The sequence below is a fragment of the Pteropus alecto genome, unplaced genomic scaffold, assembly GCF_000325575.1.
Source record: "Pteropus alecto unplaced genomic scaffold, ASM32557v1 scaffold155, whole genome shotgun sequence".
Classification (NCBI taxonomy): domain Eukaryota; kingdom Metazoa; phylum Chordata; class Mammalia; order Chiroptera; family Pteropodidae; genus Pteropus; species Pteropus alecto.
Window position 1 is genome coordinate 16292436 of NW_006438113.1, and position 19346 is coordinate 16311781.

Sequence of the window (19346 nt, forward strand, 5' to 3'; positions counted from 1 at the left end):
AAGTAGTCCCTCCAACATTTTCTGTAATACTGGTTTGGTAATGATAAATTCTTTTAGCTTATTTTTGGGCAGCTCTTTTTCTGTCCTTCAACTCTAAATGATAGCTTTGCTGGATAAAGTAGATCTTGGGTCTTCATCATGTCGAATATTTTGTGCCAAGCCCGTCTGTCCTGCATAGTTTCTTTTGAGAAATCAGCTGCCAGTGATGGGTGCTCCCTTGTAGGTAACTACAGCTTTTCTCTTGCTGCTTTTAAGATTCTCTCTTTGTATTTAACCTTTGGCATTTTAATTATGATGTGTCCTGGTGTGGGCTTCTTTGGATTTCTGGTTTTTGGGATTCTCTGAGCTTCTTGGGGTATTATGTCTATTTCCTTCACCAGGTTAGGGAAGTTTTCCATCATTATTTCTTCCAATAGCTCTTCAACATCTTGTTTTCATTCAGGTACCCCTATAGGATGGATATTTTTACCTTTGATAGTGTCCCATAAGCTCCTTAAATTATTATTATAGTCTCGGCTTCTTTTTTTCTTGTAATTCTGATTGGGTGTCCTTGGCTTTCCCATCCTCTATATAGGTCATTTGATCCTCTTTTTTATTCACTTTGTTTATTCCATTTAACATACCTCTTATCTCAGATAATGTGTTCTTCACTTCTGACTGGTTCCCTTTTATGATTACCATTTCCATTTCCATTTTTATGTTTTTAATCTCTTTGTTACAGTTCTCACTGAATTCATCTATTCTTCCCCTAAGTTCATTGAGCATCTTTATAACTAGTGTTTTGAACTCTGCATCTGTTAGATTGCTCGACTCTATTATTCCTGGATCTCTGTTCTGTTCTCTCATATGGTTTCTGTTTCTTTATCTTCCCATTTTGGCTGCCTTTCTGTGTCTGTTTCTATGTACTAAGCAAAGGTCCTAAGTCTCCTGGTCTTATTAGTGTGGCTTTGTGTAGTAGATGTCCAGTGGCACAGTCCTGAGAGGGGTTCAGCTGTAGGCCAAATTTAGCCCAAGCCTGTACCCCTCCAGTGCCATCTGTTAAGATTCAGCAAGCAATCCACAGATGCTGTGCTTATAGTTGCTTCAAAAGGCCACACCAGAAACTGAGGCCAGGCGCCACCAGGATGAGTCTAGGTGCTGCTCAGCAAGGTGCACCTGACTTGCTAAGGATACACCTGGATGTGGCTTGGTTAGGGCTGGGAGTTGGGAGAGGTGGAGTTTCCGGGAATCCTCTGGGTGGAGCAACCTCTGTTATCCTGTTTGATGACGTCAGGGCTATGGCGGCGCTGTGTCCGCGCGCTGGAAGCAGGGCTCTACGGAGGAAAATGGGTACAGCCGGCACTTCTGTACAGAACAAGTCTCGCTTCAGCACTCACTTGGACAACTCAGTGCCCCCCTGTAAGTCCCTGCGCAGCTGAAACGGCACTCGTGCTCAGAGTAGTTCCATCACTGTGAAAGTTCACTCGCAGACGTGGCCCCTTTAAAAAGAGTCTGCCGCTGCTGCAGCTGCCACCTCATTCTCACTCGGCTGTTGGAGACCGGGCAGTCCTGCGTCCTCACCCTGTCCTACCTTCTGCTAATGCAGGGTGCTTTCTTGGCTTTCTCCCTAGGTGTATGGCTTGTTCATCTAGATCCCAGGGGATATTTCCTTGCTGTTAGTTTCTTGTTTCTGTCACAACTTTGATTTGGTCTCCAGAAGGATGAACAGAGCCTCTATCATCTACATCATTTTTGGGAGGGGTGGGGGACTGGGAATACTTATCTTAATACTGACTTTTGAGCAGGATATTTGCTGTATGTTTCTGGAATTTGACCTCTTTCAGGTTATGAATGATTTTGTCTTTTCATTCACTAATTTTGTTTTGTTTTTGTTTTGTTTTGCTTTTGTTTAGCTTTGCTTTAATAAGTATAGGAATAAAACTATTATCAAATGCTTTTCTAAAACCTGTTGAAATACAGTAAAACAAGAAATTTCATTGTTAGATTTCCCAATCATGAGCCATTGGTTTATTCCTGGAATATACTACATTGTCTTGCTGTATCATTATTCTTTTATTACATAGTTATATTTAATTTGCTAATTTTTTAATTTAGATATTTAATGTTTAAATTAACAACCGAATTGCCTGATAGCTCTATTCCCTATCTAATTCCTGTGTAATTTTGTTATCAGGTTACATAACAGTAAAACAAAATTGAAATAGGAGGGGGCCTAGAAATCAAATAATCAGCTCTTCATCTTATAGGTGGATAACCACAGACAGAGGCAAATGATTTTGTTAGCAAAACTAATATCAGAGACAGGGTTGTGTGATTTAAGGTTCATAAAGTTTGGGAGGCAGCTTGAGATGCAAAATTCAAGAAAATATGAAGTTCCTTGGTAATAATTTATTTCTACGGATCACCCTGACTACAGTTGCCTCTAGCTTCCTATTGTACTTAGAAACTTAGAGTTTTATTCTTTGATTCCTTCATGTGTTCCTCTAAATAGATTGTGTTTCTTGAGATTTGCTTGCATCGTCTTTGATTTCCCTGGCAGTTCCCAGCCCACATAATAGGTGCAAAATCAATATCTGTTACTTGGTGAAATTGTTTCCCTGTACCTTACCCTGAACTTTTATAGCATGATTCTATTAGTTAAATATTCTTCAAAACTCATAATTCATGGTCATTTCTTGTTACTACAAGGAGTAGCAGAGCAGCACTATTTCACCAGGAGAAATAGAAGAGGTGGCTTGGTTAGCCAAACGTCACTTGGGTGCCTACACTAGAAGACCACAGCCCCTTTGCTATGCTTCTCAGACTCAGTCCCAGGCCACTGAGCTAAACTTTCCTGGAAACAAAGTATGCATTACATTATGTACCGTATGTGTTAAAGCTCCTGAGTTTGTCGATGAGAGTTACCACACTTCTTTCCATCTGCCATACTTACGAGCATTTGGCAGCCAGTTTAGGCCCTTTGAAGAGTTATTCTCTACCTGATTAAAAATAAATTAACTAAAATCTAAAGTAGGAACTATTCAGTTATTCTCAATTTGATATCTTAAGTGAAAGTAAAACTTAAAAGAAGCTGCCCCCCAGGCTTTGTTAAGTACGATGACCAGACAAGAAGAAAAGTATGTTACTTTTCTTTGAAGTCCAGCTTTCTCAGCCTTGTGGAATATTGCAAATGAATTTCAAAGGGAAATTTCATCTCTCATTCTCTCTTGTCCTGGATTTCTGCTGCTGTATCCTCCCTCTAAACTCCATTTTTCTTTCTTACTTTGGGAATGATACATTCTTAAGCATACTATTTCATGCATTCATGTATTTATTCATTCACTGAAGAACTATTTATTGTTTGGCTACCAGGTGGTATGAACTGAGATCCTAATGATGAGCAAACACAGGTGAGACCCTTGCTGTTAACAAAGAGAGGAAATGGTCACTAATCAAATAATCTACTCAGTGAATGTTTAATTACAAACTAAGAATCATGCTCTGAAGAAAAAAACTAATTGGGGTAGAGGAAGGTCTCGTGTGGGTGGGGCAATGCAGTGTTGGTGAAAATTTTTCTAAAGAATTACTTTTGAACAGAGATCTGACAAGTGTCAGTTAAACATGTCTAAGTGGTATAAGGATGACAGAGAAGAAGGCAGAGGGGCACATTCCAAGCTAAAGAAAATATCATGTGCAAATATCCTATGACAGAAGGAAGCATTGATATCTAAAAGCAGATTGATATATCTGAAGCAAAGAAAGAAACATAACTGTGCATGATGAGTTTGGACCAGACTATACAGGACCATATAGGGAAGGTGATATGGTATGGGGGTGGGGAGATGATAATAGGAGGATCAAATTTGTGTTTGAAAAAAGTTGTCAGTTACAGTATAGTGAATATATTGTAGAGGAGGCACAGTGACTGGGAATAAAAGCTAAGACTGGATACAATAATAAAAAATAAGATGACAGTAAATGACTAGAGTGGGGAGCAAAAAAATAGATACAAGAGATGTTTGATAAGTGAAATCAAAAGGTATAGATAGATATGGGAATGGGAGAGTGAATCTTGTACAGATAGCCTCTAGCTCTCTATTTTGGGTCACAAGGCACAGGGTTATTTCACCACCTACACAGTCCTGAGTCCACACTAGTCCAGTTTGACCATCATCATTCCAGCCAAACTCTCTAAGAATGACTCTCTGTGAGGCTGAATCAATGGATAATTTCAGGGATTATTTATTTGACTTCTCAGTATTTGATTTTTAAGACTACCTTCTTTTTAAAATTAATTAATTTTAAATTTATTTTCAATTGCAATTGACATTTGATATTATTTTTAAATTAGTTTTAGGTGTACAGCATAGTGGTTAAACAGTTTTATAATTTACAGTGATCTCCCTCAATTAGTCTAGTACCCATCTGACACTATACAGATTTATTACAATATTATTAACTATTTCCTATACTGTACTTTGTGTTCCCTTGACTATTTCATAATTACCAATTTGTACTACATCAAACTAAAAAGCTTTTGCACAGCAAAAGAAATCATCAAAAAAAAAAAAAAAGAAAGGACAACTTACTGGATAGAAGAAGATATTCACCAATGATGCATCCAATAAGGGGTTAATATCCAAAATTTATAAAGAACTCATGCAAGTTAACACCCAGAAAACTAACAATCCAATTAGAAAATGGGCAGAGAACCCAAACAAACATTTTTCTAGAGTCCATACAGATGGGCCAATAGACATGTGAAAAGATACTAAATGTCACTAATCATCAGAGAAATGCAAATTAAAACTACAATGACATATCACTTCACATCTGTCACAGTGACTATCATCAATAAATCAACACATGAGTACTAATGAGGATATGGAGAAAAGGGAACCCTCATGCACTGTTGGCGGGATTGTAAATTGTAGCCACTCTGGAAAAATTTAGCGGTTCCTCAAAAAATTAAAAATGAGCTACCTTATGACTCAGGAATTTCATTTCTGGGTATTTATCCAAAGAAATTCAAAATATGAATTTGAAAAGATACATGCATGCTAATGTTCATTGCATCATTATTTGCAATAGCCAAGATATGGAAGCAACTTAAATGCCCATCAATGGATGATTGAATAAAGAAGAGGTGATACAAATCTACAATGGAATATTACTCAGCCATAAAAAATAATGAAATCTTCCCATTTGCAACAACATGGATGGACCTGGAAGGCATTATGCAAACCAAAATAAATCAAACAGTGAAAGACAAATAACATATGATTTCACTTATATGTAGAACCTAAGAAACAAAGTAAACAAACCAAACAGAAACAGACTCATAGATACAGAGAATAAACTGATGGTTGCTGAAAGGGAGGGGGGATGGGAAAAAAAGGTGAAGGAAGACTTCCTTTTTGAAACTTTCTGTTCTCTCAGCCTCTGCGACATCAGAGTATTGTGAGTAACCTGCTCTATCTCTTGCCACCTTTGCTAAGACTCAACATAGGGTTATCTTTTTCTATCTGCTTAATAAATATCGATATCTTAGATAATCTTCTAAAAATATTTGCTCCCTACACAATCAAATCCGATTGTTAAGCTAGTGACTTCCTAATTAATATCCACTGTAGACCCATCCTAACTACATAGCTAACTACTTATTGGATATGTCTACTTATATTTCTCAATGGCAACTCAAACTCAAAGTATTTAGTCAAAATCTAGATATCTCTCATGTACCTGAAGAACTAGTGTTCCCTCTATCAGTGATTTGGCCAGTGACTTCTAATTTTACTATTTAGTAGTGTGTCCAAAAGGCATGGACCTCTCTTTTTATTTTAAGATTTTGTGACCCCTTGTTCTTTTCCAAATTCAGAAAAAAATCCAAATCTCCTTTTCAAATACAAAATTAAAAATAAAGAACTGATGTCAGCTATATTGTTTCTGTAGCCCTACTCAGAGTCTGCCAGTGTTCATTTGTATCTTTCCTACAGATTTTTCAGATTTTGATGTTCCCAATAAACATGTGAAGTCAGACTGAAATCAACTCTGGATAATTAAGTGTAATGACCCAATTGTTTTCTTTTCTCTAAAACTTAAAGTAATGATACTTACTTTTGTGCTCATATTATAGATAATTAGAAACTTTTTATTTTTTTTGATGAGAAAGGGACAGAAAAAGAACACAACTTCAACGAATAAATAAAATAGTAATAAGGCTTCTATGAAATATTATTCATTGAATGTATTCATTTAAGACACAATAGAAAATCATTTTTAGTTATGATAATTCACTTTCTAGCTGGACAAAGATAAATCATTATTTTTATTTATTACATGGACTAAATACTATTTTTAGGATACTTCGCTTGATTAGCCATAATTTTTTAAAAGAATACATTACTATCTTTCCCTTCCAGCAGCTCACTGTTACATAGTGAATCTAGGAAGAATGAAGTTTGTGCTATAATTGTGGGAGTATGGAAGGTAGAAAGATGAATTCTGATTTGGGGCATCTGAAAAGGGTATGTGGAGGAGATATCTGATCCAGGCCTTGATGTATAAGTTTGAATTTGAAAGAGCATGTGACAGGATGGTTTTCAGGTGGAATGAACAACTTGCAAATGATTAACCCAAAAATGGGAAATTATTTTCTTCAAGAATTGGATGTTCTTTTGTACCTGGTATATAGAATATGCTAATAGACATTGAAGAAATAGATATTTGAGGAAAGACAAGTGTAAACACATTTATCTACATGCTCAGGAACTGAAATGAATACCTTCTTCCCTGCATTGGCCCCTGATACTAGGACATTCAGGTGGCCTAAGTCAAGAGGAAGACATTTGATTAGGAGGTGCTTTCCATTAAATGATTATGATTCTACATTGCCAACACTTAGCATTGCTGAAAGTACTCTGTGAAATCAGTACATAATTGTTGTGTAAATTTCTGGTTCAATAATTCAATCATTTATGATAGCATGCAAGATAAAATAAATTTGGTTTACTTAACTAGAAAACAAAAGAGACTTCACTGAAAGACACAAGGTAGGGCATGTAAGTAAAGGCAAAATGAAGAAAAAGACAGCTCAGATTGGGCAGGAACAAGGAGTACTTTAGGGCTTTAGGCAGTAGGGTGTTGAATATGCCCAGGATGGAGTTAGAGGAGGACTAGGAGACTTCATTAACAGTCATACCAAGAGTTCACACCACTGGATTAGAGGAAGAGAGAACAGTTCTCCAAAGGGAAATCAGAGTATTAATGACAGAAGGAGGAATGGATTCTGGGTAAAAGATCAGAAATTTTTCCTATACTTGATTTTCTTGTTTCCTATATATTTTGATATTTTAACTTTTCTCTTTTTGTTATAGACTAAATGTTTGTGTCTCAAAAATTCATATGTTGAAATCCTAAACGCCATGGTATTGGTAGGTGGGGCTTTTAGGAGGTGATTAGGTTACAAGGGCAGAACCCTCATGAATGGGATTAGTGCCCTTGTAAAAGAGACCCTAGAGAGATCCTTCACCTTTTTTGTCATGTGAGGTTACAGCTAGAGGCACAGCTGTCTCTGTGATAGAGGAAGCAGGTACTTACCAGACACCAAATCTGCCACAACCTTGGTCCTGGACTTCCTATCCTCTGGAACAGTGAGAAGTAAATTCTGTTGTTCATAAGCTAACCAGTATGGTACTTTTGTTATGATAGCCTGAATAGACTAAGCACTATTTCTCAAGTAGTAGTATAAGTCATTTTTTCTTGTCCCTAATTTATAAAGCATTTTCTATGACTTCCTAGCCTTTTCCACATATATTCAAGTCATACTTTTTATAGATTATTTCCTCTTTACATTAACTATCTGGAAGGAGTGTCTACCCAAACAAATGAAAATCAGCCCAAAGTCCAAATATATGTTTGCTTTCTCTATTTTTTTGTTTGTTTGTGTGTGTTTGTGTGTAGGGAGGTGAGATATCAGACTCACTTAGAGAACTTTTAAAAATCAAATTAAACATAACTTCTACTACCTTAACTTCCATCCATAGACACACTATATCAGAGTAATTTGGCAACAAACAAACAAACAAAAACAACAACAACAAAAACCCTGGAATTTCCCTTTTTAATAGCTATTTACTGGTGATTCTATTATACTCACCATCTAATTTATCCTACAAATATTGAGAACTGCTAATATAGACTTTATATGGACCCAACTTTATTTCTATTACTGAGGATATGTGACATTCTGGATTCTATGACTACTATGAGAAAATCGTTGAGAGATTTCACCTCATGATAACAAAGAAGTTTTTAACGTGTGTAACTTTGGACTACCCACAAAGAGAATAGGCTGACTTGCAAATCAGTACATTCTCTGTCTCTGAAAGTGTTTACACAGGAGTTGCATGACCATCTGCCTGAGAGGAATATAAAATGAAAATGAGACAGTGACATTTCTCTCCCATTGAGATACACTGTGACATGATATTGCAGTTAACTATATATAAATAATAAATGCGCAACAATGGAAATCTCACCAAACATCAGAGTTTTCCTCACATTCTTAAGAAATTATATCACAGATGAATTTCTGTGTGAGAACCCCTTAGTGACAGACTGACTGACGGCTTAGAGAAGTTAACAAATTGCCCATGATCAGAGAGCTTATTAACTCTGGGAATTAGGTTCAAATCTAGATCTGTTTATCTCCAAAACCTCCATAAGCCCTAATTTCTCTTAGTGGGCACAAACTTTCCACAAGGCTTTCTTGAATACTGAAGCTTTCCACAGACTTTTGAAACATTGTCAAAGTTAGATATACAAAGATATCAAATGTCCAAATATCTCAAACTATTTTACAAAATATTTTATTTGCATGCTGCTTTCTTTAACTATGAGGGATTCGCCTTCATGCTGTGCTTGGCAACATACTCGACTGCCAAAAGAGCCCCATAGAATTTAGGTATAATTATTGTTAGTAGAAATTTGTCTTCTATTTACACAGTGATGCGACTTTAGAAAATATGTCACAAGTCAGTCATATTAGAAATATAAAGATATTTCTGTCATGTAAATTTATCTGTTTTGTCACAGAATATTAGCTATTTTATAAATTTGAATTCGTATAAAGTATCACTAGAACTTTACATACCTTAATCTGGAAATAATACTACTTGATTATCTAGAAAGTTTATCTGATATAGAACAGTTCTGGCAAAGAGAAATTCTATTATGTCTGAATAAAAGAAACAAAGAGTATTAATATGATAATTAATTGAGTTGAAATCTTTTAGCTGTGTTGTATTTTCAATTAGGAGTGTTGTAAAACTTAAGTCTGCTAATATATAAACAGAAATTTTGTGTTCAAGATGATTTCCATGTTATGTTAGTCATTGAATTGGCTTGCAGTAAACATGGTGACTAACAAATGTCCAGAACAAGAATGCCTATTTTTAAATGGAGAAAAAGAGAATGATGATACATTAAAAGTAAATAAATAGAAAAAATAAAACGGTGGCTATATGGGGCACCTTTTTGTAATTCTTTAAATTTAGGATTAACCAGCATTCTGATTTGACCAAAAGATTGAACCTATAATTTTTATTTTATTTTGTTTTATTTTTTACTTAAATAGTGTTAGAATTTACAGACGGTTTTTTTTTTTTGCAAGTGTAGTACAAATTATTATAAGGTATATTAAAGCAATTAGACTGCTGAATTTAACCTTCTGTGAGTGGGGCTTGAGGAGTTGAGGAGAGGGGCACAGAAACTGCTGTTCTTTTCAAATAATTCACAAACGTGCTAATTATGTGTCAGATAATAAAGTTGAGGCACTGCGACCTTCAAGCCAACAAAAGACCTTTTCAAGTGAGCCATTTCCATGTACATTAATATAGTGAGCAATGCCCTTCCACAGTTAAATAATGTATGGCTATTATTTCATTATATGTAAATGCAAACCAAAGAGTTGTTTCATTGTTGACGTATTAAAAGTAATGCTATTAAAAACAAAGACTATAAATCCATTTCAGTAACATTTTGTGATCTTTTTATATATGCTTGTTATTTGCTTTCATTGCATGCAGCAACGTGTGGTTTCTCCGCAACTGAATGCATTTTAGATTTGAACAGTAAAAACTACATCGTGTTAAAGTATATAATAATCAACAGAGGCATTAAGTATGTTAGAAAAATGATTTTTAAAACAACAAACTCTTTGCAGCGATGAAGACAGTTATGTATTCCATAGATCAGAGTAAACACTTCCTCTGTATACAAATACTTGCTAGCAAGAGGAATGTTGAATAAGAGTGAGGTTCAAAGGAAAAGAAAAGAATCTCATGCTCTTTCTCATGGCTCATGGTATAAAGAAATATTTGTAAATATTAGGCTTAGATATAGGACATAACGGCAGTTATTTAAAAGAACATTCATTTCACTGGAAGAGAGTATAAGTTTCAAAAGCAATAATGTATAAAGGAATTTGGTTGTCACTAATGCTTGAATCAAATAGATTGCTAGAATGTCAAACAGTGCCCATAAGGTTGTGGTAGAATATCAAGAACAGGAAGAAGAATTTAATTATCTTCTATTTGTCTAGCTTTGTAGTATATTTGATGCTGAATAAACATGAATAAAGATATAGTCATTCTTAATGCAACTTAAGTAGGCATAATAAACCTCTGGGAAATAATAAACCAATTACAAAAGTAAAGTAAACCACAATCATACGAGATTCCAAGAACCTATTAGCATTCAATCCATAGATACAATTTTTTTCGGTCCCATAGCAAATCATAATAGCATCATATTAACGATTAGATGTTGATACCAAGAGATTATATGGGGTTTACTGATTCACTCACCAGTCTTTCCTTTTGTTCTAAACAATTTTATAGGGCCCTTTGTTGTTTTTTGTTTTAATAGATTCTCTGGATGCTTTCATAAAACAGACACCAGTGACATTTATGAGAATGCTGTTGTTTATTACTGAGATTTTCAATGTAGGTATACATGGATAATAAATGTTTCTGCATTTCCTTGATAATCTGAAATAATTTTCATTATTTTTGATTGTATTTAAGGTGGCAAATCTTGCTTGTTCCATGTCAACAAATGAAGATGGGATTAAAATTGTCAAAATTGCAGCCAATCACTTGGAAACTTTGTGTCCACAGGTATGATAACTCAGATACTCTTCTACAAAGCTAGCTATAAAAAGTATATATAATGCTTCAGACTCTTATACACATGGAAAGATATTAAAATATTTATTTTAAACGCAGAAGATGACTCATCCTAAGATTATGGTTTATTTTTTACTAATCATCTATTTCTTTACTTAGCACCTGGTTTTTGTAACATTCCCTGAGGGCCTATATCAGAATCTTGTGAGAGAAAAATATAATTTGAAATCAAAGTGGTACTTTGTCTCCAACAGATTTGATTTATTTTTAGTGATTATTTATTTTGAAACCTCAAATAGAATGAAAGGAACATTTTCTTTCCTTTTATCAAAAGAAGGCATGGCTTTGGTAAAAGCCAAGAAATGTATTTTTTGTTGTTTTATTGTCTTCAATTTCCTGAAATCTGAAGAGCAACACGTTTTTAGGGAGTTGTATCTAGATGACTAGGAACCTTGAAGCCATGAATTAGGATACACCTAAAGGCAATCTTAGTCACCTTGTCTAAAATAAGCAATAAATAACTGCTTCCTAATAAAGACCACAAATGTAAGAATGTAAAATGTGGCAATGATTAGAAATTTTAAGTCTTTGGACACCTGCCAAGATTTTTATTTTACTAAAAGTAAGTATGTGTTAAATTTTTGATTTGCCTTGCTGATGATTTTATCACTAGGGAACTAGTAAGGGAGACTGCTTCTTTGGACTTGATGTTAATTAACTAGTAAAAACTGGCTGGAGAAGTGGAGTCTGGAGGATCTGCAACTGAGACCGCACAACTGATGTCAGTTTTCTGTGAGATCCTACAGGGGACAGAATACCCCAATGAGGTTTCTGAAGTGGTTGAATCACTTATACTTCCCTCAACAGTCTAGGAGGATTCTCATTTCTCCACATTGTGGATACTACTTGATGCTGTCATTTTTAAAAGAATGACTTTTAAAAATGACAGCATCATTATTTAATACTGAGGAGTATTAAATAAATCTCACTGGCTTTATAATTTTCTGATTAAAAAGAGACTTTTTTTCAGATATTTATTAATCATTTAGCTTTCTAATTTTGTGAATTGCCTAAACCTTTTTGAAAAATTTTAAAATTATTATTATATTGCTTGGGTTTTTAAAAAATATCTTCTGTTGTCTATGGCTTTAAAAAATTTTTAAAACAATATTTTAATCAATGAGAATTTTAAGAACTTTAATGTAAATATATGATCTATCTTTTAATGCCTTCAATAGATATTTATAGAGCACCTACCCTGTGCCACATGTCTGTTGTTTTGTGCTTTGCTAAGGAATTCTTCCAATAAAATTATTATAAAGTACCATACTATCTTTTAAAAAGATTGAAACATATAGATCTTTATTTGATCTGAAATTTGTTTTTATGTGTAACATGAGCTAGAGATCTACTTCATTTTCTTTCTAGTGCTAACCATTGGGCAATATCATGCATTAAGTAGTTGATCCTTTCCCAATTAATGTGAAATGCTACCATTTGTTCTGCACATACACATATACACTATAAATGTTTCCATTGGTTTATATATATATATTTGTATACACATACATGTATATACTTATACACATATATAATATACACATACACATAAAATACATATATATCAAATATGTATAACATTTTACTACTATTCCATATGTAAATATAGATTGATAGCTAAATCGAAATATGTTTCAAATATTTATGTTTCTAGATTCTCTCTTGTGTTCCACTGGTCTATGTCTTTATCCCTACTACATACAGTATTGCAATGTCTTAATTATGGTTTTATACTAAATCTTAATATCTTCTGGGCAAATTGGCTCACCTCATTTTTTTCTTTAAATTATTGCTATTCTTATTTTGCTCTTTTATGTAACTTTTAGTAGCAACTTGCCAAGTTTGATGAAAATACATGTTAGAATATTTATTGAACATTTCTAAATGTTTTAAATTTTAGATTATTTTAGGGAATAATCACTTTTTTAAGATATTAAATATTTTCATTAATAAACATGTTTTATGTATCTCTATAATTAGAACTCTTTTTTATGTCCTTCAGGGATTTCTTAAATTTTTTATTATTTACTATAAATCCCATGGCTACATACTGCTGGCTTCCAAATTTTTCTCTCCAAGCTAGAACTTTTACCTAATGACTGAACTTAAACATCTAGTTTTCCTCGTGACATTTCCACTTCAATATCTAGAAGACATCTAAGACTTAAAATAGCCAAAATGGAACTCTTAAATTTGTCTGTCCCCATCTCATTCTGTTTCTTCTTCAGTCTTAGTGATTTTAATTAATGGCATGGTTGTCCTTCTAGTTGCTCTGGGGAAAAACCCGTAAATTCATTCAGTAAATGTTTATTGAACACATTGTATGTGGTAGGCACTATTTATGCATCTGGAGGAAAATAGTAAAAAAAAAAAAAAAAAAAGCAAACAAAAATCCTTACCTTTGTGAAGCTTATAGTCTAATGACTTCTATTGGCTGTTTTTTCTATTAACAAGTCCTATCATTTTCACCAAAAAATATTGATTTTGAATCTATATGCTTTTCTCCATTCTGTCAACATGTTAGCTTATGACATTATCATCTTTATCTAATCTACTTTTTACTTTCTATATAAAAGCCAAAGTAAAATTGTAAACATTTTTTTTTGTAGCAATTACTTTCCTTAGCTTTTTACAGTGAAATGCAAAAAATTTTTATAGTTTAATCAGACTTATATGAACTTCTTACTGCCTAACTTCCAGCCCCATCCCATATTATTTTCCTTTCCAATCATTAGATTTCTGTTTCTAGAACACAGCAGGCTCCTTCCTACCTGAGGGGGTTTGCACTTGGTAATTTCCCATTGCTCTTTTCTCATATAGCCATATAGACAGCTCCTGTTATATTCAATTTGTGAGGACTCACCTCAAACATCATCTTCTCAATTCCTTAAATCACTCCTGCAGGTATATCCTACTATGTCATCATATTTATTTCTTTTAGAATCTATCACAACCTGAAATTATATTTTATATTATTTTGTTATTTTTATTGTGTATTTTTACGTTCAAACATAAAGTTCATAAAGGCAATAATTTAGTCATCCTTATTCATTACTTACATATCCTGCGCCTAACAGAAATGAAGCTATATTGAATATTCAACAAATTTTTGTCCAATATATAAATGAATGATAGGGATTCTAGAATGATAAATTATTCGATATTCATAGAGGGCAGCAAGGCTTTAAAAATCTTTATAATACTTTTTCTAAAATGGTGTGTTTTCTTTCTGACAACATAAAAAACATAGTGTAATTAGTTTTAATTGCAATTGATGAAAAAATATCTTTAAAATGCCTGATTAATATATAGTTGCCAACCAAGGATGAGGCCTGTACCGGTGGGCTGCAGTGATCCTCTTGACTTAGCACCTTTCAATGTTTTACTAGTGATTTGGATAAAATTATAGAATACATGTTCTTATTTTTTTTAGTTAAAAATAACAGAATAAAGGAAATAGATGAAATAATTCAGTCATAAAGAATTTGGATATTCTAGAATATGAACTAAATCTCAGTTTGTTTATAATACATATAAATATTAAACCTTATATACTGAGCACTCTAAAACAAATTGCTAAGATAGAGAATGGAATAAATATGGCTTAACAAAAACTTAGCCTCTGAAAGGCTTAGCAATTTTAGTTGATAATAACCTCAATGTGAATCAGCAGTATGGTATAGCTGTCAGAAAAACTCATATAATTTAACATTTTTTCATCAAAGAATAGTTCTAAAACTTATTTTAATCTTCTCTATATGTCAACATTATTTTAAAAACTGTGTTAATTTTATAGTTTCTTGAATTTCAGAATTATTATATCTGTAGTACACCCCAGTTGTGTGTGTGCATGTACATGTGTGTAAGTTCCACATTTGCAATATGTATTGAAATAAAATATGTGCATATATTTAGGTCCACTAATTCTACTTCCAGCAATTTATGGTACAGATATATATGTGCACATACACAACAGTCTATTAGCAAGGTTTTTATGCAGCTTTATCTGTAATGGCAAACCCAATTTAGAGCCAACCTAAATTGTTGGCTCAGTTTTTGTGTGGAAGACTCCCAAGATAAGTGAAAAAGGAACATTTCAGATGAATAGGTATATTATTCCATTTATTTTGAAAAAAAAAAAAAAAAGGAATAGAGCCATATGTTTATGTAGTCATAGATAGGTTTTTAAAAGGTCTTCATGAAAGTCGTAATAGTGGTTACCTCCAGGAAATGAGGTGGTGGATAAAGAACACGGAGAAGTACTTTTATATTCCATTTTATTTTTTTAAAACTCTTAATTTAACCAGAAATAGATACTTTATGAATTTCTAAACAAAACTCAACCAATTAAAAAAAATTCTAGATTGATTCTGGAGTGAATAAGGTTGAGAAAACACAAAGTCAGGAGGAGCTGATAGGGTGGCACTTAATTCCTTTTTTGTTAAATATATTAACTTCACCTAGGTTTCAGTGAATTGAATCATCTTGGTTCATACTGTGCCTAATGGAATACAGCTATAATGGTTTGCCCAGTTACAGATGTCACACTTCAAAATAGAATTGTCACTTGGAGCATATTTAGCAGAGGCTATCTGAAATAGTGACATGATTTGAAACAGTGTCATATGAAAAATTTGTAAAAGCAACAGGGAATTTTTAGCCAGGAAAAGGTAAGACTTGGAGAAACATGATCTCTGTCATCAAATCTTTAAAGGGCTATGATGTGAAAGACTTTGTTCTGAAGGACCCTGGAGGGCAGAACTACCACCTATGAACAGAAGCTACAAGGATACAAATTTCATCTCAAAATAGAATTAGTTTTCTAACAGAGCTATCTTGAAAGAGAGGGGATTTTGTTGAGAAGGAAGGATTTGTAGTTTCCCAATGTCTTTAAACACAAGGAGGGTGACAATTAGACCAAGCTATTGTATAGGAGGCACAATAGCTTAGGTGAGAAATTGGCCTACAGGCCTTTTAATGTCCAGTTCTGAGATCCTTTCTAATGAATCTATCTTTTATGTAAAGGAAATAATTGTGATCTGATGATAGCACTGCGAAATACTAGAGCTGTTCAGACTCTTCCTGGTGGAAAGCTAAGACTATGGATAGGAATTGACCCTTGTTACATTTTAACAAGTGACTTGGAAGGTAAACATTTTGCATTTGCATATGGCACAAAAATGAGAAAGATAGAATTCAAGGTTCTACTATGATTATAATTTGGACTAATGTTTGAAAACTCATAAGCTGAAATTTAATAAGGATAAATATAAAGTCAGGGCCTTAGGTTAAATAAAATCTCTTGCCCAAGTGGATAGAAAAATCATTTTTTATCAAAAGTACCTGGGGCATCAGGAGTTCGGAGGGACATTTGTTATCTAGTTCCATGAATTCCAAATAGTATACTATACTATAATAAAATCAGGTCAATATAGTTAGCTTTTTTCATAAAATAAAATTTATTTAACTTTTTATTAGAAATCTATGTACTTTCTACTTGTTTGATATTCATCTAAAATATTTGATTTATGAAATAATAATGAAAGTAAATAATACATTTTCATATGGTTATTTTTACTTGGGAAAATAAAAATTTCCCAAACCTATCTCAGTTACTTCCCTTTTCCCTATACCTCCTTCTTTTAAAAATACTTGCAGCCTGAAAAATCCAGAAAATTAAAATTATTCATTTAGGTGACCCAACTATATAAGTCAGTAGCATGATATAGAGACCATTTTCAGCTTTAAAATGATTATATGCTTAGCCTGTGAAATAGGGGAAAATCCCTAATGTACCTGACATGGGATTACCATGTCTAGAATACCATGTTGTGTTCAGACTTTGTATGTAAGGGTGAGGCAGGGAAAGAATGAATAGTTTTAAGCCATTGTGAACTACTTCCTAAACACTTTTGTTTAAGTGTTTAAACAAAAAGCAAATAGGCTATGCCCTGTCAAAGATAATAGAAAGAGCATTTCATTATTGGGTGGTAAAGGTGTTTACGGTCTTAAGTGTCCTTTCCATAAATAGCACTTTTAATTGATAAAAATCATGGTGAAACCTAGGATATTTTCCTTCTGTTAAATATAGTTACATTCAATTAGACAGACTCTCACAAGAGCTTAAATGTTCCAAAGTCAAATCAAGTTTTCTAATCACTGTCATATTTAAATCAATATCTAGTACAGCTTTCTTATATCTTCTTTTATTTATCTCTTTCATCAAATGTTATTCAATGATCTAACAGAGCTAAAACATCTTCTAGAAACATCTAGTTTATTTCCAGTGATATGCTTGGAAATATATTTTTATAAGTTGCTTATTGGACATCAATAATTACTTTCTAAAAGGGCTATATATTGGGTGTGTTGAAAAATAGGGAGGAAAGTCAGGGTTGCTCCAGACATAGAAGCTTATAAAATATTAAAAACCAAAAACCCAAAACTGAAAACAACAACATACCTGGTGGAGGGTGTGCACTGGAGATTACCTGTATTCATATTTAAATATAGAAAAATATAACCTATATGAGGGGATTTTTGGTCCCCTGATGTATCTTAAGAATAGTAAGCACTCAGTACATATTTATGGAGGGAACGATTATATCAGCATGAACTTATTTTGTGTTGTGGACATTGACAGGTAGGGGCTGAAAGCCAGTACTATTTCTCATACTTCTTCGTTCTTTAGGATGTGTAGAAAATCCCAGCTTCTAACCAAGTGATAAAAAGTCTCAGTATGACACTCTGTGTGCTTGAAGTGCAAGGCATATGAAGTGACTGGCATTATCTCTTTCTGCATGGACAGGATTGTTTCATTATAACAGCAGCTTCCTCTGATTAAGTTATGATGCATTACCGTATTTAGTACACGTTTCAGTAAGGGCATTGGGCTATCTCTTTCAAATGGAAAAACATGTCCTGATTTGTATGGGGTTTTTGTTTGTTTGTTTTGTGATTGAGAAGCTGTCATATCTATGAATTGAAAGCACTTAATTTTCTAAGTATCATGCTCTAGGGAAGCAGATATGTTTTCTTTCATTTCTGTAGACCATAATGATGGATGTTTTATTTGTAACCAAACAATATAAGACTCAAATAATCAATTTGAAATAATCATATTTTTAAAGAATTCCTGGATGTACCTATGAGAGTTGTGACAGGTTTTTTACAATAATACCTAATTTATTTCTTTTTTCATCAGAGTATGGCAAAAAATACTCTACGATTTTGGAAACCAAAAGTTGTGTAAGACTAGAAAAAGGCTAAAATGAGGTAATAATTTTTTAAAGCTGATTATGATTAGTTGATCCTTAAGACCGTCTATGGTGATTTAAGACTAGAAAGAAGCCTAGGATTAGTCTTTTCCCTGTGATAATGCTGTGAGATTTATGGACATCAATAAGTGCTTTCTAAAAGGGCTGTATATTGAGTGTGTTGAAAAGTAGGGAGGAAAGTCATGGTTGCTCCAGACTTTCCTCAAGCACTGTCTCAATGCTTGAATGCAACTATAAACACAGTTGCTTGCTAAGCCTGGACATTAAGCTCTGTGTTATTATACTATTATTATTCTATATTCTGTCTCAATTGCACACTCAGTAACTCCTTTCCTCTCATTCCAAGGATCATTTCATGCAACAATTATTAGCTGAGCATCTACTGGGAACATCCGTGAAGCTAGGATGAGCCAAAGGCAGGGAATAAGGATTCATGGGGTACCAAATAGGGCATTTCTGAGGAATAAGGTTATTGGTTTAACTAGGAAGGGATTTGTCTAAGAAAATCTGAGGTGATGTGTCCTGGAAGATGAAACAGAAGTTGTGGAAGAAAAGTCGTAGTCATTACATTTCAGTAGGGGCATGGAACCAAAAATTAGATAATGATTTAAAAGTAAGTAGACAGAACTAAGTATGATTTAATACGCAAGCTGAGGTAAAAATTTCAGAATTAATTAAAAACCAAAGAGTCTATGCTTATGGTGTGTGCCTTGATATTAAATACGTTAACACAAAAGATCTGTGCCAGCCTTGACAATGTTCTAGTCATAAGAGGTAGCAAAGATGGGGCTTATTTACATTAAGTTTCCGAGAAAGGAAAATGTATTATCAAAGTAGAAAT

General features: G+C 33.5%; 1 protein-coding gene across 2 annotated transcripts in view; it reads left to right on the top strand.

The window, feature by feature from the left end:
- Positions 1–19346, top strand: part of CTNNA3 (catenin alpha 3) — a 1378877-nt gene that overhangs the window by 836296 nt on the left and 523235 nt on the right. For both annotated transcript variants that reach the window (XM_006915590.2, XM_006915591.2), the window contains exon 10: positions 11067–11159. In XM_006915590.2, coding sequence (XP_006915652.1) covers positions 11067–11159 — 93 coding nt within the window. The remainder of the gene's footprint in view (positions 1–11066; positions 11160–19346) is intronic.